Source organism: Columba livia, chromosome 4 (assembly GCF_036013475.1).
Source record: "Columba livia isolate bColLiv1 breed racing homer chromosome 4, bColLiv1.pat.W.v2, whole genome shotgun sequence".
In the NCBI taxonomy this organism is placed as follows: Eukaryota; Metazoa; Chordata; class Aves; order Columbiformes; family Columbidae; genus Columba; species Columba livia.
In genome coordinates this window covers 59,906,034-59,933,261 of record NC_088605.1, presented here as the reverse complement: position 1 = coordinate 59,933,261, position 27,228 = coordinate 59,906,034, and the positions used below count along the sequence as shown (strand labels likewise).

Sequence of the window (27,228 nt, the reverse complement as noted above, 5' to 3'; positions counted from 1 at the left end):
TAGCAGTCTAAGACTTTTATTCCAGTAGCTTTGTCAACAAAAATTGCTTTTAATCACAGTGGCTTTATCTTTTAAACAGAAGGCTGTGGTATGGCTTCTTGAAGCTTAGCTTGATTTTGCCTCTGCATTATTCCAGTTATTCCTAAGCAGGTACAGGGTCAATAAGCTGTATTTTTATTAGAACACTATTATGATTTGCTTTACGATAGGGGAAGGAGCATGTGTTGCTTTGTGCCATGGGTAGGAATGTCATAGTGCTGTGATTTCCCTTTCAACATTTTTCCAAAGTTCTGCTTGAAGAGGAAGCAGTCAGATATACCTTATAATTCACACTTTCGATATAAATTGTGTACAATATACCTTGTTTGGCCCTGGTTTAGAATTATCACCATTGTGTGATGGCTGTATTGCTTTTTTGCTGGTGGGGGTCTCAGTAAAAATGTTGCAGCAGATGCACACTCATGCACATAGCACAATGGAGGGTGAGGAGAACAGTGCCATGCAAACCCACCATTCATTATAGATTTTTTTCATTATTAAGGTGATATTAACAACACAAGATTATTTAGCTATTCTGTTCTTTATCAGTCTCTAAGAACCCTCATCCATTTGAACAGCTGTGGCATAGCCTTCCACAGGGATTTTGCTGGACATCTGCAAGCTCTCAGAGAGGAGCTTTGCTGTAGCATAAACTGCATGTGATTTGTACAAGAGCATTCTTGGAAACCTTTGTGTTGTCACATCGCCGCTGCGGGTCACTGCTAAGGCAGAACAACACAGAAAGACTACAAGAACCTGAATGAGGTTTGGTAGGAACAGGGTCCAGCACCCCCAAGTTAAGAGCCACCACGTCAATCAATGATGATAACTTCTGTCGGTGTTATTTTCATTTTCATGCTCTAAATTGCCTATTGCTTCCAGTCGCAAACAGTTTTTGTTCCCAAAGCAGGAGCCTTAAAAACGTTTACTCCTGGATATTATTGCACAAGGAAGGGCAGCATCTAAAATGCTTAACACAGGAGGAAAACTAGATCTTGTACAGCCAAATGTTCTATGCTTACAACAACAAATCCAAAACTAATGAGTAAACAAAGTTGTTATTTTCCCCATGACCGAATTTAAAAATACTAGCTGATAATTTTTATAAGATTTTAACTTCATTAAAACTTTTAACTTACATTTTAGCATGGAATGTTACAATGGTATAATTATGCACCATGGTTTGGACCAAAAGTAAGAAATCATTGTATGTAATGAGACAAAGACCTAAAATGAGTTCACCTGACATGGTTTCTGTTAAGTCTACTGCTTCTCTTAGCATGTGTATTTATTACATGCTGGGTGGTGCTTTGACATTTATTACTGGATGCTACTTTCTAAAGCAGAGATGTTAGTCACAGAAGCATCTCTCTAACCAGCTTAAATCGTATTAGGTTGTCTGTTGCAGCGATGAATACTGGTCCTAATGAGCAGGATGTGCTATGACAAACTGCACATGTCTCCAGGGAAGAGTATGAGGTTTCACACAGGAATCAGCTGGTTGATTGCCACAAATATTTCCAATTAAACTTTTTCAAAGGATTCAGCGCTGTTCACTGGGAAGAAGAAAAAAGAATCTGGTTTAGAGGGAGCAAGAATAAATGACGTTTATCAACAAACTTGATTCACCAGGTCTTCTTCTTTGCAAACATTCAAAGCACGCTGCAAATGTGACTGCAGATTATCAGTAAACTACAGCATATGAACACTACTGCTGTGTAAATCATACTTACCCAATGGCTTGTGAAAACTTGCTCTGCTAACAAGAACAAAGCCCGGTTTCAAGGAGTCTCTCCTCTTTAGCTGTGTTGCTCAGGTATAAATGAATTTCCCTGCATGCTGGACACATAATTCTTAATTCTACAAATAGTTACTTGCTTAACTTTAATCACAAAATAAACCAATAGTGTTTGTGGAGATTACTGATGCAAGTAGCCTCATAGCAGTGTGAATTTGTGGCCAACTGCCACACAAAGAATAATTGCTGTACTCTGAATACAAAGGGGAACAATAACATCTGTTCCCCTTCACACCATTATTCCCAGTAAAACATACAAACTTCGGTAGCAAAACATATCATCTCACACTATTATTTCATATATTATTTTATAATTTTGGGATTAGCTTTGTTTTGATTTTTCTTTTTCTTAATTTTGAATGCTAAAACAACATGGGAAAAGACCCTAGATATTTGGTTTATTTATTGATGCAGTTTAAAACAATATTTACATTTTACAACAAGAAGCAGCATTACCTTATTTTATATTGCAGTGTGTGAAGGAATAAGCAAAGATGCACTTGCGAAGGACTCATACAACCTTATAGTTACGTTCTAGGTGTATTTAGAACACATATTTTTAGGGTACAATGGAGAAAAACTTTCTTTGCTCCATTTAATTCTCCTCTTCTTTTGGTGCTCCAAGAATTAGTGTTTGCTGGGAGCAAAAATAATTTTGGGAATTCCTGACCCATGAGCTTTATTTGCTCAGCTTTCAGTTGTTAACTATAGCTAAATTATTTTCTACGAAGATTCATGTTCACAATTCAGCCAAAATTTTTATTCCCTCAGATTTCTATCACCATCTTACAGTCCACCTTGGAAATGGCAGTCACAGGCAATAGCAAAATAGTAAGAATATTTTGGATATTTTTTTGTTCTCTAATGTAATAAGGCCAATTGAACAAGACACCAGCAAAACAGTAAGAATAATGTATTCAATGTTTTTCTTTAGCACAAACTAGAAGTGCAGAGAGACTAATCTTAAAAATGTCTTAAAAGAAAAAAAACAGGCCAGAAGGTTACGGCTTCACTGTGTTTACACCTAAGATAATAAAAGAGGAGTTCACTTGTGTAAGACAATAATCCAGAAGTCAAATATCTATATAATTTTAAATCAATATACAAAGAACACTTTTTGCCCAGGAGAAAGTTACAACTCTTGGGTCTTAATCTAGTTTGCATGGGACTAAGATCAAGTAAACTGCATGACAATTGATAGAGAAAAGTTTTGCTCCCTAAGCTCTAGAAGCTGCCAGCAATGGTTCCCAAACAGTAATAAATACTTCAGCTAAGTTGTTTTTTGCGGAGTACTTGGTGGGAGCAGAAATACAAATTCACCATCAGAGTGCACGTGCAGACTTACCAGACGCTGCAATTGCCACTAACTAAGAAAAACAGCAAGGTGAGAGTGGGAAACCACATGCTGCAACTGTACCATGTACCTTTAGGGTTCCTTAGCCACTTCTTCAGGTGTCTTGTCCTCCACAGAAACTGAAAATGGAAACAAAACACCAGTAAGAAACATTGGAAACAACTCATTCGACAACAAATAGTTAAGTCAGTTGTTTCCTTTAGCCCAAAGGATCCATTGGACTGATGGGATACAATTTACAAAGTCACATTTGGTATGCAGATATATTTCCTTTTAGCTTTCTAATTCTAAGTGTTAAACAGTTCAGAGGCCAAACTTCTAAACTCCTTTAAAAATCTCTGCAGTGATGATTTTAACACATTTTTCTTTGCATCCAATCATATCATTCAACTTCAATGGCAATATAAGAAAAGGTCACTTACAGCTGCATTGAAACACTGTAAGGTTTACAAATATCACATGCTCTGTATTTTTCTTGACACCAATGTAATTTACAAAAATTCTGTCTTTTAAATTAAGCCACATGTTTTCACAGGGTGTTAAGTCACATGCAGCACAAGGCAGGATTTCTTGTTCTTAATGAACTTCTAGGCCTTCGCAGGGCACTGAGCTCAAAACGTTCCCATGGTCCAACTTAGTAATGCCTATTTCTACTGCACTGCAAATAATTTCAAAATTAAATTTTCTGCTAACACCACAAAGGCAAACACAGTCATCACGAGCAGACACTTTGCATCACTCAAGTTCTGTATGTTCTTGCAGCTCATCCAGGGCAAGCAGCCATTAGTGTTTTTCACACACAAAACATTTCAGACCCAGCTGGACTCCTGCACCTTCTGACGTTCGCCCCGACTCCTCAGCATCAATGTCCTGGTTCCCTGAGGGTGTGTCAGAAATCTCTTGAGCTGCTGAGGCTACTCCTTCCTCGACAGCATCTGAGTTTTCCTCTTGGGCAGAAGCAGCTGTAACATCCAAGACTTCACTCACAGTTTCTATGAATCAAATTAGAGAAATAATTGTCTTGTCTTTCCATTCACCTAGGTAAATGAAGGAGAGAAGTCAGGGCTCTCTCTCAGTGTGAAGTACCTGCCTAACACAGGTGTTTGAATTAACTGAAGGCAACAGAATCTATGAGATGTATAAATCTTATCATGCAAATAAAAGTTTGCAAGTGGAATTCCAGAGAAGTCATGACCAGTGTCTGACTCTCCCCAACCCTAGGGCTGAAAACTATAAGTAAGAGCTATTTTCATTTCTTTAGATAAAGGTACATATTCTCTAAAGTACGTATTATCTTACAGATGCCCTCATTTTGTTTTCTGTTTTCTGTCAAATTATTAATGATGTGCAAGATGGTAATTGTAAAGTTTCCTTGGAAATAATCCTAGTCTGATCAACACCACAGGACATTACACACACTCCCCATAACCTTGCAAAGATGTCATGAGTAGTTTTAATGTAGAAGTGTCCCAACACCAGGCTGAAGTGTCAGGCTGCAATTCCAGGGTAGCATGATTGCCAACCAGCCATTTTTCAATACTCCTTAGGAATAAAACAATCTATCTGTATACAAAGTCCATAATATGGAACATGTCTATATACTAACTGAATTTTGAAGCAGCAACAGGGAAAAAAACCAAACAAGACAGGAATTGCTACGTTTGTCTGTATAGGAAACAGCTACGCTATAAAAATAGTATTTTTAAAATTCATAAAATTAGATATTTTATAGCTAACATCACTTGATGTAATGCAGTATATTTGCTGTGGTAACAAGATGCTGGTTTTGAGTTTGCAACATCAAACATTCAGTTTGAACTTTCTCTCTCACTTATAGTGTTCGATCTTGCTAATTTTTGTTTATTTCTTGTGATGTTTCAGTGTTTAATTTCTTTCACATTAAGAAGAGGAGACCAGTAAGCAAGTAGAGGGAGCAACATGGACTTTCCTGCTTTTTAATAAAACCCCACTTCCTTTGAAAGGGAATTGTGTTTGTCACCTACCTGCTTGAAAACAAATGTTAACACTTATACCACTTGTACTGAATGATTTGTCTCTGGTCCAAAATATTCTTTATAGCTATCAGAAAGGCAAGCTACTACAACAAAATATGGATTCCTCACCATGTATCCATCCAGGTCTCTGCAGAGTAGTTGTCACTCCCTAAAATACAAAGGGCCTTGTTGCAACACGGATCATGTTTCTGAAAAACCTGCGTCTGTAGATATGAGTAGTTGTCCTTGGTTACCACATAAAACTCTAGATGGTAATTTTGCGTGGCTTGCACATCTGTTCCTTGAGGACAGGTGGCTGGAGTTTTGCAGGAGCCACCTTGCAGGTGCCACAGCTGAAGTGGTCTTTCCCAGAAGAGAAAGCTGGAAGTAGCTCGTGGTCTGGACACACAAGCGCAGAGCAACATGTGCTCACAGCAGCTTACACCAGTTCATTATGCATCCCTCAAGGCATCATCTCCAGCAAAGATTCAGACTGGCCCATGAAGATTATTTTGGCACCACTCCTTTACAAAGTGTCTCTTGATGCTTTGAGCACCATGAAGATAAATACCAGTCTATGACCATAAAAGCTACTCTGAGCATTAATCTGACATACCAAAAAAGACTCTGTATTTTCTGTTGGCTTGTATATGGCTTAGTCTTGGAACAAGCACTCAGCATCCCGCTCACAAGGTGAATGTGTTTTTCTCTGTTCTTGGGAGGAGCTGTGATCCCAGGAGAACACCAGATGGACGATTACCTGGCAAGCTGAGAAGGAATTCCCCACCTCTTTCAGAATCGGGACAACCATATCACCCCTTCTCTGCTGGAGCCCCTCACACCCTCTGCTGCTGACCAGCCAGTAGCACAAAGCATTACAAAGTTTAGGAACTTCTTTTTGTTTCTCTGAATGTTAAATTTAATCTCAGTGCTATGCTACTCCCTCTTTTTTTTTTTTTTTCCCTTTTTTTTTTAATCTGCAAGCATTTCATATTTTATCAGTCCAGCTTAATCTCCCACAGTTGTTTCATGTAAAATCCTGCAGTAACATCCTATTTCATACGAGATTTTAATCAATGGCTGGTACAATGATGACTCATTTTCTGTAATCTTTCAAAGAAGGATTTCACTTTACTAACTGTTCAGTTATTGCAAAGTTGTTAATCCTGTCATGAAACTCTACAGAAATCAATAGATGTAATTGAAATAAATTCTAACTTTTGTTAGTTCAAATACTAAAAAATTGAGCTTCCATCTTTTTTCAAGATAGACTTGTAGAGGAGTTACAGCATCTTAACCGGTTCTGTGTTATTTTCTGAATGCAGATCAATTTGAAATTCTGAAGTCCCAGTGTTTCCTTGTGCAGCGATGACTACGACCCATGTTCTCTATTTACACCAGCTTGCTTACAACTTCTACAGGCTTTGGCTGAACAAAATAATCTGCATTGTGCAACTGCTTTTGTGCAATGAAGACAGACAGTATTTAAGTGCTGTTTATATTATGTTTTCCACTGAATGCCCAGCTACTTCATTATAGATATTATACAATATTCCTTCAGCTCCTTAACATCTTTAGCACCCACCTGCAGTGCTCCGGTTAAATTGGTCAGTCAAATGATGATTCACTACAACCCATACAATTTTAAAACTACTAAAAATAGTAATGTTCTTGATTTTTTTTGTTTTTGCTTTTGGTTTCTTCTTATATTCTCAAAAGTGTTTTGTTTGTTCCCCCCCTCCTCCCCCACCCCGCTTCTCCTTAATCTGAGAGGGGCAGGAGGGAACCTCATATCATCCATCAATAGCATTATTTCACTGGGTGTTTTGTTCCATTGCCCCCAAATCTTGATAGAATATATTACTCTGCAGAAGTTATATGCTTCATAGTTTTATACAAACTATTATGTCCAGTAGCAAAATCTCAGCCTCTGCGTATAATCTTACCTATTTTTCCTGAAAGGGTGATATTTATTTTTCTTATGCCAACTTTAAGTTTCCCTCTGAGATAAGTAGCTAAGTCCTAGTATCAGTGGCTACAGTTTTCTTCAGTTTTGCCAGGTATTTGAATATACTATTGCATTGAATTAGGAGCTTAACCTTCTTGTGCATTCAACAAAAGATAACAGAAAAGGAGTTCGAACCTCAGAAAAATCATACTAATCACATTTACTAGCTGTAAACTAATCATGGTTACTAACTGTATGTCAGTGGTTAGGCTTTGCATACTGCATGAACAGCTGTTCTGAAGCATTCAAAGGGATTTTAACATACTGAGGATTTCGAGGACAAAAGTCCTCAGGCTGGTTAGACCCCCGACATATTTCCACGACACAACCATCAGTACTTAACTCAACATCTTTGCAATATCCATTGCTTACATGTAACACTTAACCCTAGTAAAAATATGACCTGTTTCTGCCCTGGACAGTTATATGCACTCTCAAGTGCTCTTTAGCTCCTCTACCTTACAAAATAACCATTTTGAGAAGAAACACATCCTTCCAAATTGCACATGAGGGAAGAGAACATGACGGGGCAGCACCAGGAGCACATTACACATGCACCAAACACAATACCAAACCATTTATGTTATGAAAACACATCTGGTTTGAGTTGAGTAAATACGGGAAAGGAAATTGATTTTACAGACAAAGGGAAATGAAGTTTTTGGGGTTTAATTTTTTTTTTCCAATAAGGCAGTGGCACTAGGAAGCTTCAGTAGCTTATTAGTATGACATCCAACATCTAGTTCCACCTAGAAACATAACTTTTAGGAAGCTATCCCTATCATTTCAGGAGAAAAATTTAAAAAGCTGCCTCGTGTATAGTTATTCCTGTAGTCTTTAAAGACACAATTTTTACTCTTAGAAGTGCTACAGCTGCAGCACTGGGAGCACAGGACTCTACATTTCTGTGCATTCACAGTAGAACAGAAAACATTCCAAATCCAGAGCACTTCTGCATCCTCATGATCTTCAATTGAATTGTCTGAATTTTGGTGAGCTCAGCATTCCCTCAGCAGACCAGAGAAGCATAAGCAGGGACTTGCATGACCTGTATGACTGACTGATCTTTGCTCCAGCTAATAATAAAAAATAACAAACCCCACATGCACAGATTGACTTTCTCCTGATAATAATAATAATTTTTTTAAAACCAAACAAAATAACAAACAGCACAAAACCAGCAAAAAACCCCATGCACCTGGATTGACTTTCAGAACCCAGATCCTACTGCTTGCATAGTCTCTTCCTGCAAAGCTTTCAAGCATTTAAAACAAGCTTTTCAACTTCCCAAGCAAGTTTTCATGCAGAATCAGCCTGGGTTTTTGTCTGGAACACAAAGCTTTAGCCTGAAATTAAACCAGCTCACACTGGCAGTCGTGTCCTGCCGCCTGGGAAACACTATGCTATAGGACAACCTTGAGCGGGCAGGTGTAAGGGAGATACGAAGCAAACTGAGCTGGCACTAATGATGGTAAGTGAAATCTGCCAAGAACTTGGTTCTTGCAAGAATTTTCGTAGAAAATAGTGTTTCTGATGGCATTTCTACAGGGCATATATGGCCAGGCTTTAGCAGTCAGCATTCATACATCTGGATTTTCCAAGTCACTTCATACATCATGTGTGAAAGCCAAGAAAGCAAATGACTCATTGTCCTATATATATGTATTGTTTCATATGTCAGCTTTCATTGACCGGGATTGCTGAAGAGAGCAATAGGATGAGATCAAGAAGAAGAAACAAACAGTTTACTACTTATTCTACTCATCTACAGTCATGTCAGCATTGCACAGAGGAATAAGCAGACAGGCTGAAATTGAGAAGTTCTGTCTAAGCAAGCCTGGACTACTCCTGGAGCAGGATACCTTCCTCTCTTACAACACCAAAGTTTCTTTAGTCCTCATTTAAACAATTGCTTTAAAGCTTAGGGTGGCCCTTAAAAAAAAAAAATCAACCATGTTCACGTGAGAGGTATTCACACTTCCACTGAAGTAACATCTAGTTGGCAACTAATTGTTAAGAAAACAAACAAATCTTATTTTACATGTAGAAAGAAACTATTCGAGAAAGGAAATAACTGCTTTCCTCCTTCCTCAGGCAGGTGAAACACTTTACATACTGAAAGAAATACATCTTTCTCTTAATGTGCAAAAACGAGAGGAAACTGCCTCTCACAGAGCAGCATTAGAAGTCCAAGTTTTTTCAAAAGTGAGGGGACACTCTTGGAATTTAGAATTTTACACCTACAGCAAAATTTTTACCACCTTTGGCCAGTCAACTCAGCACTGCTGCAATACTCTCCTTGTTCAGAGTGCTTTTGTGTTGAAACGTTTGATTACTTTTAGTATCTATTGATACCAACTCACAGAGGACTGATGCAATCAGCCAGTAGGCATAATTTAACAAAATTTTATATTAGACTTTTAAATCTATCCAGCCTTTAAGCTTTTACCTTGTATTTTTAAGTGGCTTCATAAGTATGTTTTTCTTATTTACAATAGATATAGAGAAGAAGAGCTGTTCCAGATTTTATAACGAAAGCTATATTCAGTTTTTTCCTTGCTTGGGAAGAGGTAGGGATTTTTTTTCCTCCCAGGTTGGAAGTTTCATGACAAGATCATGCAAGATAATCACAGCATTCTCAGGAGTACAGCTTATGTTTTTTTCCCCCGTTCTGTATTTCCCTGCTAATATATTTAAAACTATCACATTTTTATTCCAATCCTAATCCTTTGATTAATTTTCAAAGTGATATTTCCAGTTAGAAACAACAACAACAAAATCTGAACAGGCACTGGTTTCCTGCAATTGTAAAGATATTTTAAAATATACTTTTCTAAGTGAAGCATTTTACTTAAAGCAGTAGCCTTCATATCATTATTTTTTTTTAAAAAACAGTCAATAGGAGGCTGGTATCTCTAATGCAGAATGTCAGATTCAATTACTTTTAAAAATATAAATTTGCAGAAGAATTTGGCTTTATAAAGCTAAAATAATACAAGTCAGCCAGCCTAATACAAATGGAATCTGCCTGAAGCACACAAACCAAAGCTGGAGTACAAAAGAAGGCTTTGATATTTCAAGCTGCCTATAACATAACCAATGCCACAGTTATTCCAAAGAAAAAAAACAACAAAACAAAACAAAACACCCAAACACATCAGTTTTAATTGTGAAAACAAAAAATATTTCATTTTCTGTTTTTTTAGAGAACTAATCATACCAGAACCTGATGCTTTTCTTCACCTAATCTCCTCAGGCTGAAAAGCTTCTCTTCAGTAAGCTCCACATAGGATCTCAGGATGTCCCCTGAAATGTTAGGATCAATAGAGCAAAAAATTCCCTCTTCCTTTTCATAGTTTAAAGACACACTAATGGAAAACCGACAGTGGAGTAGAATTCACTTTTAAAAAGTCAAATTCTACCATGTTTAACAAGGAATTAAAGAACATCTTTGTGAGAGACTGCAAAATAGTGTACAAGAGGTGGGGTAACTCGCTCCCCCAGATCTAATCCAGAGGAGAGCACAATGGTAGCTGTAAGAAACTGTGATTCCCTTTAAGGCCAACTTAACACATTTTGGTTCCATCATACCTGCTTCAAGGGAAATGGAAATTAAGTTTGTTTAACAGTGGCTTTTGTTCTAACTCCTGAGATGGTGGTGACAGCAGATGTCCCCTTCTTTCCTCTCATCACAAGCCACCTGCCAGCCCAAGTACAGCTGGCTTGGGTTCAGCACCTCCTCCCTTTGCTCAAACCCCCATCGGCCACCTCAGGAACAGGAAGTGGGGGAAATAATCATCACCATGTCAGTTTGTGACAAAACATGCAAAACTGTGTATACAGCCCTGTGAGGTAAGCAGGTGCTTCAGGCTTCATTGGCCAAGAAGACAGGGGGAGCTCATTACACAAGGCTTGCTGATACCACAGTATCACAGTATGTTTGGGATTGGAAGGGACCTCCAAAGATCATCTAGTCCAATCCCCCTGCTGGAGCAGGAATGCCTAGATGAGGTCGCACAGGAACATGTCCAGGTGGGTTCACCAGGAATATCACAACCACCAGGAACGTCACTCAGGACTATTTGAAATGCTCTCGCTCTGCTCAGTGGCCTTTCATTCAGTGACCATTTGGCATTATAATAACCTAGAGTATGTTATCCATTTCTTTACAAACAAAAAACACCTAACACTTAAACATTGTTCTTTTCAAGCCAAATCTGTAGGATGATTAACCACAAAACCAATGCTGTGAATTCAGCACTTGAGTTTCAGGTGAGAAAAAATAAACCTCTCTGATCTACATGCTAAACTGAATCATGGAACTAACTATTATTTAGAAAAGCACTGGTTATTTTTCAGTCCCATCAGTTCCTCGAATGTGCAGGACAGGAACTAGTGGCTGTCAACTGCTGAAGCTCACATTGCTCTCAAGAAATCGTTTGTGCAACTGCACTGGCCCAGCCACACTCTTGTTTGGACAAAAAAAGAAGGCAGTCACAACTTCCCTACCTCGTAATGCCTCACCACAGCCCATGGGTGTCAGGAGCTTCCTCTCTTTGACATTGCAGCCATTCCATAAGCTAAAGCTGAACCAGAGGTTCAGAGCCCAAGGTCTTTGAGAAACTGACAAACAAAAGTACACAGGGATTCCTAATAATCCTGCCATTATAAAAATATGAGTTTTTTCTCTTTGCAAGTCAGCCATAAGTAATCCAAATAAAAATCCATGATGTTCAGATGAGTGCCTAAATCACGGCGTTACGATGCACGTTTTCAAGAAAATAAAATTTCTTCACTCCATACAGCAAGAAAAGAACAACTTCATTCAACCAAACACTTCACAGGCTGCTTATGCCTAATTTAGGTCACTAGGTCCTAAGAAAATCCTCATTAGTTCATATTAATGACTAAAGACTCACTTGAAGAGAGCTTATTCTGCAATAAATTATTAAAAAAGGATTCAGAGACACCTGCAGTGATCAGAATAAAAGCACAACACAGTGCATACCACATTAATCCAGAATACTTTATAATACTTCATACAATTTCAAATATATTGTTTTTCTATTCTGCAACAAGGATTTGTAGCAATTAGAAGTAATTTACATTGTGTTTGGTTGGTTTTCTTAAACAAACATGTAGCTGCTGATGGGAATGGATCACCAGGAAAGCCAGTGCAAATTAACATAAACAGCATATGTGAAAATGAGATAATAATTTGATTTATTAAATTCTTCAGAAGTTCTAAAAAAACCCTTTTCATTAAAGTTAGGCATTTTTTAACACTCCATAAAAAGTCATGCACCAAGTTTTACTCACATTGTTTTTCAAAAGTGCAAAGTTCAGCATGCTGTTTTTTGAAAAGGGTGTTTATCTCTTCAATGAAAAACACTAACCAAAAATTAATATAAAAATCCCATCATTACCACCATTGTGGTTTGAACTGCCACCACAGGAGTACGGAAAGGAGTCCTTGTTGCCACTAACAGTATTACTCTGCATGCTGTATTTACAGAAAATTTTCATATAACACAGGTACCACTGCTTAAGGTGAAGTAAATGCTAACAGGCTTTGTTGACCAACCTGAGTTCTTGCTTTCCAATTTAAATAAATAAAGTTATTGTTGGATTTTTTTTAATCTTGACAATGAGCTATAGATATTTTACTAGTAAGAATCAGTAAATCCATTTTCTCCTTAATAGTGACAATCATTTAGGCATTATTCACTTCAAGTCATTTTACTAGCCTCAGTATTTTTGAGAGGCTACTTGTCCCCTTGTTCCACAGCAGACAAATGGAAAGACATTTATTTTATGAAGTTCTCCCCCACTTATTTGTTTGCACTCTCAGCTGGGAAGTTCCAAGTTTGTTGCGTTTTTTTCATTTTACCGGAATCTTCCTCCCCAGCCCAGTTAATGCTGTAAAATTATCTTTTCAGCTAAGCTGATCAAAACTGTCTCTCCCTTTACCAGCTTGTGTCTTCAGATATTCATAACTTTTACAGAGGTATTTTCTATAATAAATACTGTTCACATTCTTCCTACAGAGATTTTTCCAGTTATGTTATGACAACTCATCTACAAGCTCAGTTTTATGGAAGAAAAACAGGAGGTAGAGATAAGAGAATAGTGGCCAGGGTATGGCAATCAGAGAGATGTAAGATAAATGCAGCAGCCCAAGGGACAGATAAAGAAAGCGGTAAATGCGAAGCAGAAATACCCCACAGAAGTTCCACAGATATGGATACTTCCACAGTAGCACAAAATTCACATAATTCAACTTTCTAGAGCCTAATCTAGATAGCTTAGTCTACCATAATCAATGAAGAGGAAAAAAAAAATCCTCTAAAAGGAGATTCAGAATAGAAAACCTTTATTACAGTTGGTAATAGAGCACAAATTTTATCAGATGGTATGAATATTTTCCCTGATTCTATTTGTCTTCCATTACAGCAATCTTCACCTAGAGACACATTTAATGCAATGAAGTTCTACACATGACAATAACAAATAATAGGCCTGTTATGAGATGCTTCTGTCCTATACAAGCAAGGTTGAGAAGAGATTAAAAAAAAAGTGTATTTATTTTCATGAGGTCCACCTGTGAACAAGTGGTATAATCATAAGGAGTAAGGTCTGCCGAGCCCTATCCACACTGCACCTCGCCCCAATACCTAAGCTTGTAAAGAGCTGCAGGTTGCACAGCTTTTCCTCCTTTCTCCATCTCACACAAAAAAAGCTGAGCAGGACGTGATTGTTCTACTGAGCAACATCATTCTGAAGAGCTCTGAATAAGCATGAGCCATTGCAAATTGCTGAAAAGTCCTTGAAGTAATCTCCAAAATACTCCCAGTGTCACAGAATAGATGGGAAAGCATTTGAATACACATCCAGAGTTTGGCAACCTACCAAGCAAAACCAACATACACTGATGGTGTCACATGTTTTTGTCTGCTTGGCATTACTGTGCGATTGGGTCAGCAAAAGTCCTGTCCAGAAAGCAGTAACTCCTGTCCAGTGCAGCCTGTATTTGTTTCTCTAGGCTGCAGACAAATGGCATTGTAATGCCCTTCGAAGCTTAATATGGAAATATGGGCACATTCACACACTAATCCCCCCAAAAACTAGTTAGTCAAATAGTGTTTGAAATAATAAACAGAGAATAGACCATATGCTACAATACTGACAAAATTAGAAAATAACCTATGCTGCAGAAGTCCAAGAAAGCACGTTTTCAGACTAATTGCTTTTGCAGTCGATAAGGCCAAATCCTCAAGCCTCAATACTAGAGTTGGAGAAAAGTTTATAGCACCAACCAAAAAACTAGAAGTCAGTAATGCAACAACACTGCCTCATCCAAATAGCACCTTGCCAATCTGTGCATTTTATAGCATTTGTGCTATCTGTAGACAAATTGGTCTTCATTTATAGTGTACACTAAAATGAGAACAGTAGGAATCTTACCAACATCAGGCAGTAACCCAGAGTGACAGTGTGACAGTCCAAGTAACAAAAAAGTACAGAAGATGAAAATGTAAAGGAAGCTAAATCTTGGGAACAGAGTTACATGGCATAATGCCGCCTTCTTTTTTAGCAACAGCATTTCCCAAAATTTCAGATACCAGTAGCAGGTTGAAAACTGCTTAAATTGAGGCAAGGAGATAATTCCAGCCAGATACAATTGTAATTAACCTTCTAAAAATGAAATTAGCCTAATTAAGTATTAAGTACCAACCTCCAAGATCAGGGTTTTTTTTTTGCTTTGTTTTGAGGGTTTTTGCACAGCCATGTATAGTAACACATTTACGTTATTTGTATACGTATGTACATATACATGCTGCAGATGAAAATCTATTGGCTGCATACCTTGCACTTCCAAACATACTACAGAAAGTCTTAGAGATTAAAAGAAACAATTGCATTTGAAAAAGCAGAGTTTCACTGGTAATGATAAAAATTCTTGCACCTTCATCTGCAGAAGTAACATCAAGCTACCAACAAAACTAATAAAAATTATTTAAATAAATATTATTTTTCAAAGAAAGTCTGCTTTTCCCTTGGAAGTTCTGAAAGAAGAATACTTCTCTTCCTCAGTAAAAAACATGGATACACTTTCTTTTTCCCTCTAAATGGAGAGAACACAAATGATGAAGATGGTTAAATGCAAAACTGGAAGGTATTTCCAGAAGGATTTTAATTATAAAATTATTAAAAAAAAAACAAACCCACAGCTGTTTTCTGCACAGAAACACTGAATGAAGTGGTACATACAGAGCGGAGGACTTTTGAATCAAAATACCACCTTATTCTATGTTAAACATCATGTCAGTGGAAATGAGCCTTTACATAGCTCAAAGGAAAGAGACACTCGTTTAAGCTTGCGTGTGCAAGACCATGTGCTGCTCGTTTAAACCTTCACGAGGTCCAGAGACACCCATCATCTCCTCAGAGAACGGAGGGAAGAACCACTTCAGCAGCCTTTCTGTTCTACTGCAGACAGGCTGAGATGAGAGTGAGGAGCAGAGGAACACTAATGTGACCTGGTGGCAGGAGAATCTGCAGACTTTGCAGCCTCCCAGGGCAGGATTCAGGTTACACAGAAGTCACAGAGCCTCACATGAACTGCTTATGAGATTCACAGGGTTCACCCTTCATTTAGGCACACCTGTTAAGAACAATTACTTACACCAGTCTTCACCAGGCACCAGTGGCATGAGAGAACTGTTCTCAGAAGCAAGTTTTAACAACTGAGTAATGCAAAGGAGAACAGGCAACACTACATCAGGGAGAATGCTCCCTTGCTTTAGAAACTAGTAATTACCAAGGTAAAGTACAATGTTTTAGCTAATACACAATATCCTGACTAGAGGGTGGAAGGAAGGTGGCTGAAACAACATGCAGAAGTTTCTCAACAATTTTATATCCCACTGGTTCATTTCCACCAGATTTACCACACAGCAAAGAATAAGCACTGCAGTAAGGTTTGACAGAGGACACCTGAAATGACCCTCAGAATCCCCTATAAATATCAGCATAACAGAACTGCCATTCTAGTGTCATTTTCTTCAGTAAGCATGTTGCCAGAAAAAACAAATCTAAGGAATCAGTAGTTTCTAAATAGCACATCCACTTCCAGTCAACACCAGCAATAATTAACAGTTACAAGACATACTGACTCTTACAAGTGACCACTAACTACGTGAAGTCACCACATCTACAATTAGATCCTCAGACTTAATCCACTTACGCACAATGTTTCTCAGGGAAGATTGTAGCTGCTTCCTCTTCAACAGAGCAACAGGAATATTTACCATATGGAAGATCCTACCCTACCCAACAGATAACAAATACCTCTAGATAAGCAATGTGAAAGGAATACTCAACCACTTCCAGATACAAGCAAGTGCTCACTCCTTAAAATGAAATTTTACAGTTGCTCGGTAAAGCAACAGAGGTAAACACTGCAAGACATGTTAAAACATTATCTCTTAACAGGCCTGATTCACCAACCTTAACATACACCATACTACTTCCTTTCTAAATGAAATGGTCTAAATATTCCACAGAAATGGAAATTTTTAAGGATTTAGGTATTTTAAATATTTTGTATATGTAAACAGTAATATACTTACTTGTACTTTTTATTGCTATATTACCTTCAGTAGGTTGGACCAACTGTTGTTTTAAAATGTCATTTGTAATGGATTGTTTTGCAGACAAGCACAGGAGCTATTCAGACATTAACTAAATCCCAGTCATACCTAGAGCTTTCATAAAAGTCAGACATCTGAAGTGCTGCACCATTTCTCAAGTTCACTTGTTGAAAATGCAATTAAGATGCATCCATTCCTCACTAGAGTCACCAAGGAAAAACGCAAAACCAGTTACAAAATCGGCTAATACTTTTCAAGGTGCTACGATAACCTCCCATGGACTAGTAGTCAAAATACTTTAAATCTCAGTTTGACTTGCATTTTACATATATTCTCTCAAGTAGATGTTTGTTTTCTAAAAGAAAGTGAAACATAGGTGTGCTGTAAAGATTCCATGTTTAAGTCGAGATGAAAACCCAGTGTATGCAATACTTGCTACTGTCACAGTGAAGTCTTCCCTTCCAAAGCAAGAACTGGACTGAAGTTTCCCTTTCATGATAGGCTCACAAGTTTTTGTTGTTGTTTGTGTTTTAACTGAAGACACAAGATGCAAACATTTGCTGCCTTTCCTATCTACTGACAAATTTCAATTTCTTTTTGTGTGTCCCTTCCAACTTTAGCTGAACAAATAAAGATGTAAAAGGATAATTCATTGCTCTATACTTACAAGTTAGCAGTTTAAAAAAAAAAAAAGTGAGCTTGCTAAAAAAAAAAAAAAAGTTAAATTATAACCCTGTGTTTTATGCAACTTATGGACAGGTTTGCATCTCTATTATTGTGATTTTTAAAAAGTATAGTAAACCAGAATATTTCAAAACCCCTGACAGTTCAAAACACTGGATATGTAGCCACTAAATCATGTAAGTGCTTAATACTAATTTGATGCTTTATCAAATTTTGAAACTTTTAGCCTAGTATACCCTTAACACTGAGTTCACAATAACATTTTGTTTGCTATGCAAGATTACATTGACATTACATGGGCAGAACTGCTATAATTTTATAGGGTGAGTATCTTAGGAACAGCCAGGGAAATAAGGTCAGTTTCGATGCCTTGACAAACCCTTAAGGACTAGAACACTGAAACAACTGTTGAACTGATCATATTACACGCTGACCTTCATGTAAGATCTTAAAGAAATAGAACGGGGTAGTAAAATAAACTTCTCATTCTACTAGCTTTAGACAGTAACTCTGGTGCCACAGGCAGCATGCTTTTAGGGACACTGATTTAAAACCTAATTACCTTATACTCATGATATGTCAAGGTGACACCTGAATTAGCTTTCACTGTAGAACAAACTCCATTAGGAATACCGTCATTTTTTCTTAACATTCTGTATCAAGAGGCAGAGTTTTAGAACCCACAACACAGACACGCAAAAACCACAATCGTAAGTTAACCTTGCACTGCAGCAGCTTCTGAATTAGCATCAACTTCCACATTAGCAGCAGGTTCCTGCTGTGCTTCCTCCACAGCAGGGGATGCCTCTGGAGCCGGTAAGTCAGTCTCCTCTCCAGTTTCTGGGGATACCCCAGAACTCTCATCCTGTGCTGCAGGTCCCACAGCAGCCACTGCGTCAGCCTCGTCCGTGGCTGTCTTCCCTTCAGTGACTTCAGCCATCTCTTCTTCGTCACCTTTTAAGGATTTATTTAATACAATAAAGAGAGTAAAGCACATGCATGCAACACAAATGCATCAACTATTTCTTAGCATCGTCATCATTTAAATTTAAAATGGGAAGCTAAGCTTTGGGACCAGAATTTACGAAGTCAATAAATCAATAATTAATCCCCCCATATTGCCTAATCTTGCATCAAAAAGATGTTTACAAGTAGAGGAAACCATATGCTTAATTACTGAGCTTCAAAACTGCTTTAGTGTAATAAGAAAATAAACTGTGGCTTAAAGCAAGTGACTGCAAGAGGTGGGAGTGCAGAGATTGATCAGAAAGGACCACACCAAAGTATTACTCCAAACCCACTCTGCTGAAAGGGCTGGTGATAACGCACTCACGGGCGTCACAGGGAGCAGGATTCTTGTTCACACCCCATAGTGGGGTTACCACACTGGGAATAAGACATTTGCAACCATGCCTAGAAGCTCTTATGAAGTTTATTACCAATCAGGCTCACAACTCGGAATCTCTGCAAGCCCCAGGTGTGCCTCCAGTTTGTGCAGGGCTATTTTCAAGGTGGGCTAGCTTGGCTGGCAATAACTACAATAACACAGAGCACAACAAGTGATTAGTTTTTAGATTTGTTTTACGCCATCTCTTAGCTCTATGATGGCACAAGTACTCTGCTATCCCTATTCACCCTGCTTTCTTTAAAGCTATATTGATTGCAGTGACATCACACTTGAGAGTGCATGAGCCATGGCACTCAAGTGAGAAAGATAAGGTCTGTTGGTGGAATAAATCAGTGGGCCCATATTGAAACTAGGCATAGAAGAAAGAAAACAACTTGCTAATTTTAAGTGGTCAGCATTTACCTTACTAGAGATAGGACCACTCATGACTGATCATTTACTTTTTGCAAGTCCCAGCTGTCTTTCAAAGACTTGTCTAGACTGCTGTGTGTCGCATCCTTTAGAATCTGAAAAACCCAGTGTTTCCCAAGCATGCGTTACTTCAAACTCAGCTGAGACCAGTAATGAATAACTAAGAGCACAAAACCACAAAGATGGACAAACACCATGCAAACATGCACTAAAAATCAAGTTAACAAAATAAAGTTGTATAGCAAGTGTTCATTGCAAGTTTACCACTAGAACCAGCTCACCATGTGAGAAAATAGAACTGGAAATAAAGTTTGCAATCCAGTGTATAATAAGTGAGAAGAGAAAGAAAAGAGCTTAAAGAAACACAGTCAGAATTTATTTTATTATTTTATATCTGTTTAAAAGCTAAACAGATGAATTTTAATTCTTTGTTTTCTTATGCTAGTGCAAGCCTATCTTTTTGTGTTCAGGTTTTAACACAAGTCTATCCATCGCTCAGTAAAAATCAAAGTTTTCTATTATGCAGTCTGACCATGTCCCTTTAAGAGAATGCTATATTTCAAAAAACTAAATTGATTACACAAAGAACAGACTAACAGCCAAGCTCAGCATTCAGTACACTTTATTGGACAGTCAAATATAGAGTGCATTCATTCAGAACAGCCAGCCATCATCTCAGAACTGCCTTCTACAAAGCAGATTCAGTAATAAAATCAATATGGTTTGGCCTTGCAATCATAGGTACTTCTTTTAAAGTCTCACAAGTATGGAGTTTTAGAATAGGAGGTATAAAGTCATCCCAAGGTAGGCTGCAAGGTACGCAATGGTGAACGACTGTCCTTTGTATTTAACTTCCTCAGGTTTGGAAAGAGATTTCCCTTGTATTTTAGTCTGGAAAGTGTAAAAGCAGAGCACAGATTAGAAAGATTGAATCAGCTTGCATCAAGTTAAAAAGAAAAGTCATTGCTAAAAAAAAGGAGGAAATCAGGAATAAGTTTAAAGGAGACATATGCAAATGGAAGACAAAACTCAGCATTCGCTAAATAAGCAAGAAGAATGTTCTGCAAGGAAAGCATCATTTTACAGTTCAAAAGATGTCGCAGATTTCCTGCTGCTACTTCGAGTCAGGCTTCTGCCAGGGGCCTTTTAAAATCCCTCCGTACATTTGAGAATAGCCTTCAGTTAAGAAGAGCTACAGAAAATTATTATTAGAACTTTTAAAAAAATATCTGATATCATTAATTAAAATACCATTAAATATCACTTCGACCCAATAACAAACAAACAAGCCTAGAATAGTATTTGATTGTTTTCCTTGCTTTGACAGCCATGTTTGCTACATGTAGTTCTTCATAATTAATATTTTGGGTTTGAGCACAAGGGGAGAATTTTCGTCAGGATTAGAAACCACTAAAATAATTCAGATCAGGAGACTCTCTCTCTGATCAGTGGCTCCCTAATATTAAATTATTCCAGCTAGAAAGTCCTACTCTTACTATTGACATGCAGCAAATATGCCATGAATGTGCTGTTTGGCATGCTGCTTTTCTATCCACAATTTCATTTTGTTCCTAGCACTGTTCTATAGCTTGATTTTATGTGAACCTAAAAAAATATTAAGAGCAATTAAAAATTATTTTCTTGAAGTAATCTTATCAGCAATGCTTACTGTGAAAAACTGTAAGGACCAACTGAATCTAAAGAATGCACAGGGAAAAAAGCTGCAGTGGCACTTCTGGGAAAAGCAATACTATGGTAACACTCTGTGACAAGATACACACAAAAATATGACTATGCAGGGAACAGGAAAAAGGGGGAGGAAGAGTGATGTTTATTCTTTTGAGAAAGCACACAGAGGATTCCATAGGAAAAGAATAGAAACCTCTTTTGGGAGAATACAGTTGGGAATGAGGAAGGATTTAGAAGAGCTGATTCAATAGTAGTTTTGTATTGTGAATTGGAATTACCTACTCAGAAGTTGAATTAAAAACTCTGGGTTGAGCATTTATTCAGGAGTCCAAAACTGAGAATAATAAAGGAAACAAGTTCCAGTCATGTTCACTGTATGGCCAGATAAATGTTTTGGACTTCTTACTATCAATAATAAAGGAGGTAGCAGTCATCTGCCAATCACAGTATGTTTAGGATTGGAAGGGACCTCAAAAGATCATCTAGTCCAATCCCCCTGCTGGAGCAGGAACGCCTAAGTGAGGTCGCACAGGAACATGTCCAGGCGGGTTTTGAATGTCTCCAGAGAAGGAGACTCCACAACCTTCCTGGGCAGCCTGTTCCAGTGCTCTGTCACCCTCACTGAGAAGTTTCTTCTCAAATTTAAGTGGAGTCTCTTGTGTTCCAGCTTGATCCCATTACCCCTTGTCCTATCATTGTTGGCCACCGAGAAGAGCCTGGCTCCATCCTCATGGCACTCACCCTTTATATATTTATAAACACTAGTAAGGTCACCCCTCAGTCTCCTCCTCTCCAAACTAAAGAGACCCAGCTCCCTCAGCCTTTCTTCATAAGGGAGGTGCTCCACTCTGCCAATGGTTGTGACTTTCATGTAAATCATAAAGCAGCACAAGGCTTCAGATTATGGGATGGCCAGAGAGTACCTTAAGTCAGAATTAAAAAAATTACAGAACACCGAGTACTCCTAACCCAGTCCCAGGCAACACAGGTACAACTTTCAGTGGGCAAACAGCACCCATGGCTATGCTGGTATCCCACACTAACATTTTGGTAGACAGGTTAAAACTCAGTACCTTGCAGAAGTGAACCTTAAGAGAAAAGGGAATATACTGACATCATTTTGAGTGCCCTAGAAGGTTTGCTTAATGCTTTCACACCTGCCATGTTCTTCTGACGACATTAGTCAGAATGTAATGAGTGCAATCCTCACTTGCTCCCTAAACAACAGGTGACTAGAAGGAAATATCTACTTTGGTGCTGTTTAGATTTTTCATTTTAGGGTCAGGGAACGATTGCATTCAAATTCAGGCCAAATTCTCAGCACCAAAAATCAAGTTTAAAAATTATTATTTCCAGCTGCTTAAGAGAAAGGAAATTAAGGTGTTTTGCCATTTTAAATGTTAAAATCTGTGACTTTAAAGTTCTAAAACTGAAGGTCACATTATGGAATTTCGAGAATAACAATTTCAAAATAAATAATTTTAGAGGCAGAGAATTCAAAGCATGTTCTCACATTGAAAACAAAATTTAAATTCAGCATACTATACTCAAATCTGTTCGTTGTGTGGATTCAAATATATTAAATCAATTCTCTAGATGTCAGCATTGGAAAAAATAAGCAGCTTCAAGTGCTATGGCTTCATTAATTTATTTTTTTAAATAACAACTAAATAAAAATATGAAGATCCTTTAAAAAGCCTTTTTTTTTTTAATATAATTGCTTTTCCTAGCAAGGCCATGCTTGCCAATGTTCTCTTTTATATTAGCGCTGCAGTAACACTAATTGATGGAGACAGTGACAACATTCCATTACAAGTATTTGAACTAACATGGTCTAATTATTTAAGCATGAAGAGCTAAGTAAGAATTTGCCATACATTTAGGTGATGTCTGCTTTCCATTTAATCCTAAATTAAAATGGACAAAAATCAAAGTTGTGGAACAAAAAGTGGGTTCTATGTACAATATTTTTTTTTAAAAAACAGTATTTTTCCTAGCTCAACATGGCAAGATTGAACTGGGTTCCCTGATAACATGTGGCCTGAAGCCAAATTGTTGACTGAGGAAAAGATATTATCACCTTACCCCCCAACAAACAAAAGAACAAAACTGTTTTTGACAGCATTATGCCTTTAGTCAAGTTTCATTAAGCTTCCAGTAAATCAAATGCAAATACCCAATATACAATTAATGGTTCACACATTAACTCTTTCTATCCAAATAGACTCCTGCACATTGCTCGCAGGTCAGATTCACTGCCTTAACATTAAGTCCATTCCCCAAATTTGTGCAGATGCTACTTTGTTACAGAACACTGCACAACCACGGTTGTCTTTACTCCCAGTCACAGAGCTCAGAGGAGGACTTGGACAGGGGTAAGGCCTGATTAGACTGTGTAGAAATCTGTTCCACATCCTCGTGTACCTGGGGAACAAGAGAGAAGACCTCAACTCACCCCTGCCTTTCCGTGACTGAGCTCTCTCCTGAAGAATATTCATATGTTCAATATAGTTGCTGCGGGATGAACTGACTACTCTGTAGGCCTGAAAGAAAAACAAAATTAAAAAAAAAAAAATAAATTGCTATATCCCTACAAAGTTACCAAAAAAAAAAAAAAAAAAGAGGGAAAGGGGGAGAAGGGTTTTTAAACCTTTTTTAAACAAGTACTACTGCTCATCTTAAAAGCCATATAAAATTATGCTAAGCAAGGTTAAAAAAAATAAAAATCTATTTCACTATAGTAACATATTTATACATATCATATTTCTCCATTGTTAGAAAGCAAATATAATATACCATGTAGCTTTCAAAGCCCTGCACTGTTTCAAGAATTGAACACAGTATTTTAAAATACAATTACAGTCAGATTACTTAAAAAACAAAACAAAAAAAAACAAACAAAACCCTATGGTAAAAAGGTAACAGCAAGAGAATGTATTATTCTTCCAGATATGCAATCACACAAATTTGACATTTTGACTAAGACGAACCTACTTACCATTCAAGAGGATTATTTTCTGGGAGAGAGAAACATGTACCTCTTTGGGATGTGCTAGTCACTATCTCACCATGCCAAATCTTGGAGGGGGTATAAGGAAGCTACAAAATGGGGGCTTTAGGGACATGAAGCGCAAAGTGTGATATATTTAGGTGTAGGGAAGAGAATGATTACCAAAAGGCTTGACAAAAGTAGATGTATACAAAACTCTAACATGCTTTTACTAAGTAATAAATTTTATTAGCTTTATTTGTGCCCCAATTAACAAGGTTTACATTTTCCCCTTGTGGCTTCAGACATCTTATTTTATATCTGTCTTGCCTGCTTCGACATATTCTTAACATTTGTGGTTGACACAGAGAGGCCATTCCATCTTTGGACGCATCCATTCCACGTAATTTTAAATATGTTTTCCACGACGAATGACAACAGCCCTACACATCAGAGTACGAGTAAAATAGACAAGCAATGGGCATTGAGTTTCACTAGTTTCCTTGAACTGATTTTAAAGTTTGGCTGTGTTTAACTATGTGCTACGACACCCGCATTCTGTTGATGCATCTTATACAAAGCCAACTCAGAAAGCACAAACAGGTCCATTCCCAAACACTTACATAAAATAAACCACCAAAAGCAGCAGCACCAGCAAGGAGATAGTAAATCATGGTCTCTCCAGAAGAGCCAGGAACACTCCCAGATGCCATCTGGCGAAGAGGTGCTACAAAAAACATGATTGAAATTGATGTAAAATACAATTACAAATCAGAATGATGGAATCTGAACTTTGTATGGGAAGGGATGATTTTAAAAGCTGTAACAAAACTGAGGTACAGCTCAGCAATGTTTAGTACAAGAGTAAAACGGGGCATGGTACCTAAGTGAATGAGGTACATAGCTCAGTTCTTCCTAAGAGGGAAAGATTTTCCATGAACTACGCTGTTTATCAGGTTCCAAGTACTGTATGTTATCTGTATAGACTAAGGAACGCAAAGATGTTCCTGCCTAAGGAATGTAAAAGGATTAATCAGTCTTGCTGCAGTCATTATCAGCAGAGAACAAATCGTCTTCACTTTATTAGCAGAGCCCTTCAAGAAAAAGCCTTTTCCTTTGAATTCACGGACTTCCAATCTCAAATTGACTGCTGACATTTAGATACATACCCATAAGCTCAAGTGCTGGCCAACAGGGCAAACAGGCAGGATTACACAATGTAATCACTGATCGAGTGATTACTCACCAAAACAGCAGCTTTACCCGTTTATTTTTGTTCACTGTTTCTATGGGTTTGACGCTTGCCATAGCTTTGGATTCTTCTGTACATCTCAAAAAGAGACTAACGAAAAATACACGTAGTTCTGTTTATCGACAAAGCTTTCAGCTGAATTTCACTACTTCATCCCAGATGAGCACAGATAAGAAATGATTCATTGAAAAGGGTGCTGTTAAACATAAAATGGCTCTGGGCGTTGCAATCAGTAGCTGCAAAAACAGCCTCAATCTCAAAATATTGCCATCGTGTGCCAGATTATGTTTAGCATCATCTGTCTCATGACACACTTTTCAGACTCCTTTTCAAGCGTCATGCATCCTAATGCATCATCTTTATATTTATATACACGTTCTATACTAGTTTTTCATTAATGCCTTCTTCTTAAAGGCTGCCTGTGACAGGTAGGAGAGCACTCACTGAGCCTACACTCATCCTACACGGCCAGAAGACTATTTTTTTTTTTTGCTACTGGTTACACAATCCCTGATGCGCCAAAAGCCATGGCTGACACGCACCGGGCTGATTCACGCTCCCTCCCGGGGCCGAAACAAACCACGGCGTTGAATATCCACCTGGCAAAAAGGGGTTTTCACCCCTTCTTGTTGTCTTTACGAGATGGAAGCGAAGCAAACGGCAGTCCCCCGGCTCCGGGAGGGGGTCACGCCTGACCGGCACCCCGACAGCTCCCACGAGCGTAGGTGCACACGGCCGCACTGCGGACGCTTCTCCCAAGGGCACGGCCCGGCTGCGCGGAGGCAGGCGCTGTCCGCCGGGGGCTCCGGGGCGGGCGGCCAGCCGGTTCCGAGCGGCGGCGGGGAGCGATGACCAAGCAGCCGCACCGGCTGCCGCCTGCCCGTGACGCGGCGGGGACCCGCCGCCGCGCGCTGTAACGGACCGCGCCAACGGCCGCAGCGCGCGCCGACCGCAGCTGCCCCGCGCGCTCCCCGCCGCAACCCCCGGCCCGCGACCTTCACGCGTCCCCCCGGGCGCGCAGAGGCGGAGGCGTCACCACCCGTCCCGCCCCGCCCCGCGCTATCCCCTTGACCTCTACCCGGGCCCCGGGTCGAGCTCCGAGGCGGCCCCCGCGTACCACGCTGCTTGAGGCGGCTCGCAGCAGAGGGGGCCCGGCTCAGGCGAGCAGCCAGCACCTGCGAGGCGGCCCTGCAGAGATACATGGTGGCAGCCACAGCGAGCGGAGACCTCGGGCTGCCGGACACCGCGAGCCTGCGACCGCGGCAGAAGACACCGGCTCCCCGCGCCCTCCTCCCATGCGCAAGGGCGGGACCGCCGAGGGGCGGGGCCATCCCAAGTCCCGCCCCCCAGCACATGCCGGTGCACCTGGGGGTCCCCGCGGCCCGTTCGGTGCGGGGGCGGTGGGGCCGGCGGTGCGGAACGGCGCTTTGCCCCGTGCCCGAGGCAAAGCCCCCGCTGCAGAGCTGGGAAGTGTCTCCCCGGGTCATGGCGCCGTGCACGGAACACGGGTGTAGCGCGTGCCGCCGCGGGAGCGTCTGCTCGGAAATTATACACAGCCGTCAGCACTCAGAACGCGACCGCAAGAACGACTCGAAAAACGCGGAGTCCTAGGAAAGATACAGAGGATTTCATCTACCAAGGAGGCGGGGAAAGAAACACATTGCTGTCTTACTGGAAGTTCTTTAAGAGCATTCCTTTACCAACAATTCCTGAAGAAATCAACTGCATTTACAGCAAATGGCACTGGGGTTCAACACGAAGACAAGAGAGTTTAATGCTGGTGGTGAAAGACCGGCGGAAATAAATCACCACTGTGGGATCACATTGGCTGTTATAGGCCTTTCAGGGTCAGAGCTGCACAGCCACCCTCCACACAGGTGGTTGTCTCCTGCTACTCCTCCTTTTTCTACACACAGCTTTGACCTTCCCACAATGCTTATTTAATGCCA

The 27,228-nt window shown here is 39.3% G+C and overlaps 1 protein-coding gene across 4 annotated transcripts; it reads right to left on the bottom strand.

The window, feature by feature from the left end:
* On the bottom strand, positions 1-26,623 carry MGARP (mitochondria localized glutamic acid rich protein). Of its 4 annotated transcripts, none has more exons than XR_010472383.1 (7): positions 26,358-26,623; positions 24,651-24,754; positions 23,494-23,581; positions 18,251-18,484; positions 4,025-4,183; positions 3,183-3,310; positions 1-1,595 (listed from the first exon to the last, which is right to left on the bottom strand). XR_010472383.1 is itself a non-coding variant. In XM_065062036.1 (7 exons), the coding sequence occupies exons 1-6, from the start codon at positions 26,608-26,610 to the stop codon at positions 3,264-3,266; spliced, it is 885 nt and encodes a 294-aa protein (XP_064918108.1). In that variant the 5' UTR covers positions 26,611-26,617; the 3' UTR covers positions 1-1,595; positions 3,262-3,263. The 4 variants fall into 4 exon arrangements, 3 of the variants coding, with proteins under 3 accessions (XP_064918108.1, XP_064918109.1, XP_064918110.1); XM_065062036.1 differs by having other exon boundaries at positions 3,262-3,310; positions 26,358-26,617; XM_065062037.1 differs by having other exon boundaries at positions 3,262-3,310; positions 26,397-26,608.
* Positions 26,624-27,228: the final 605 nt, after the last annotated feature.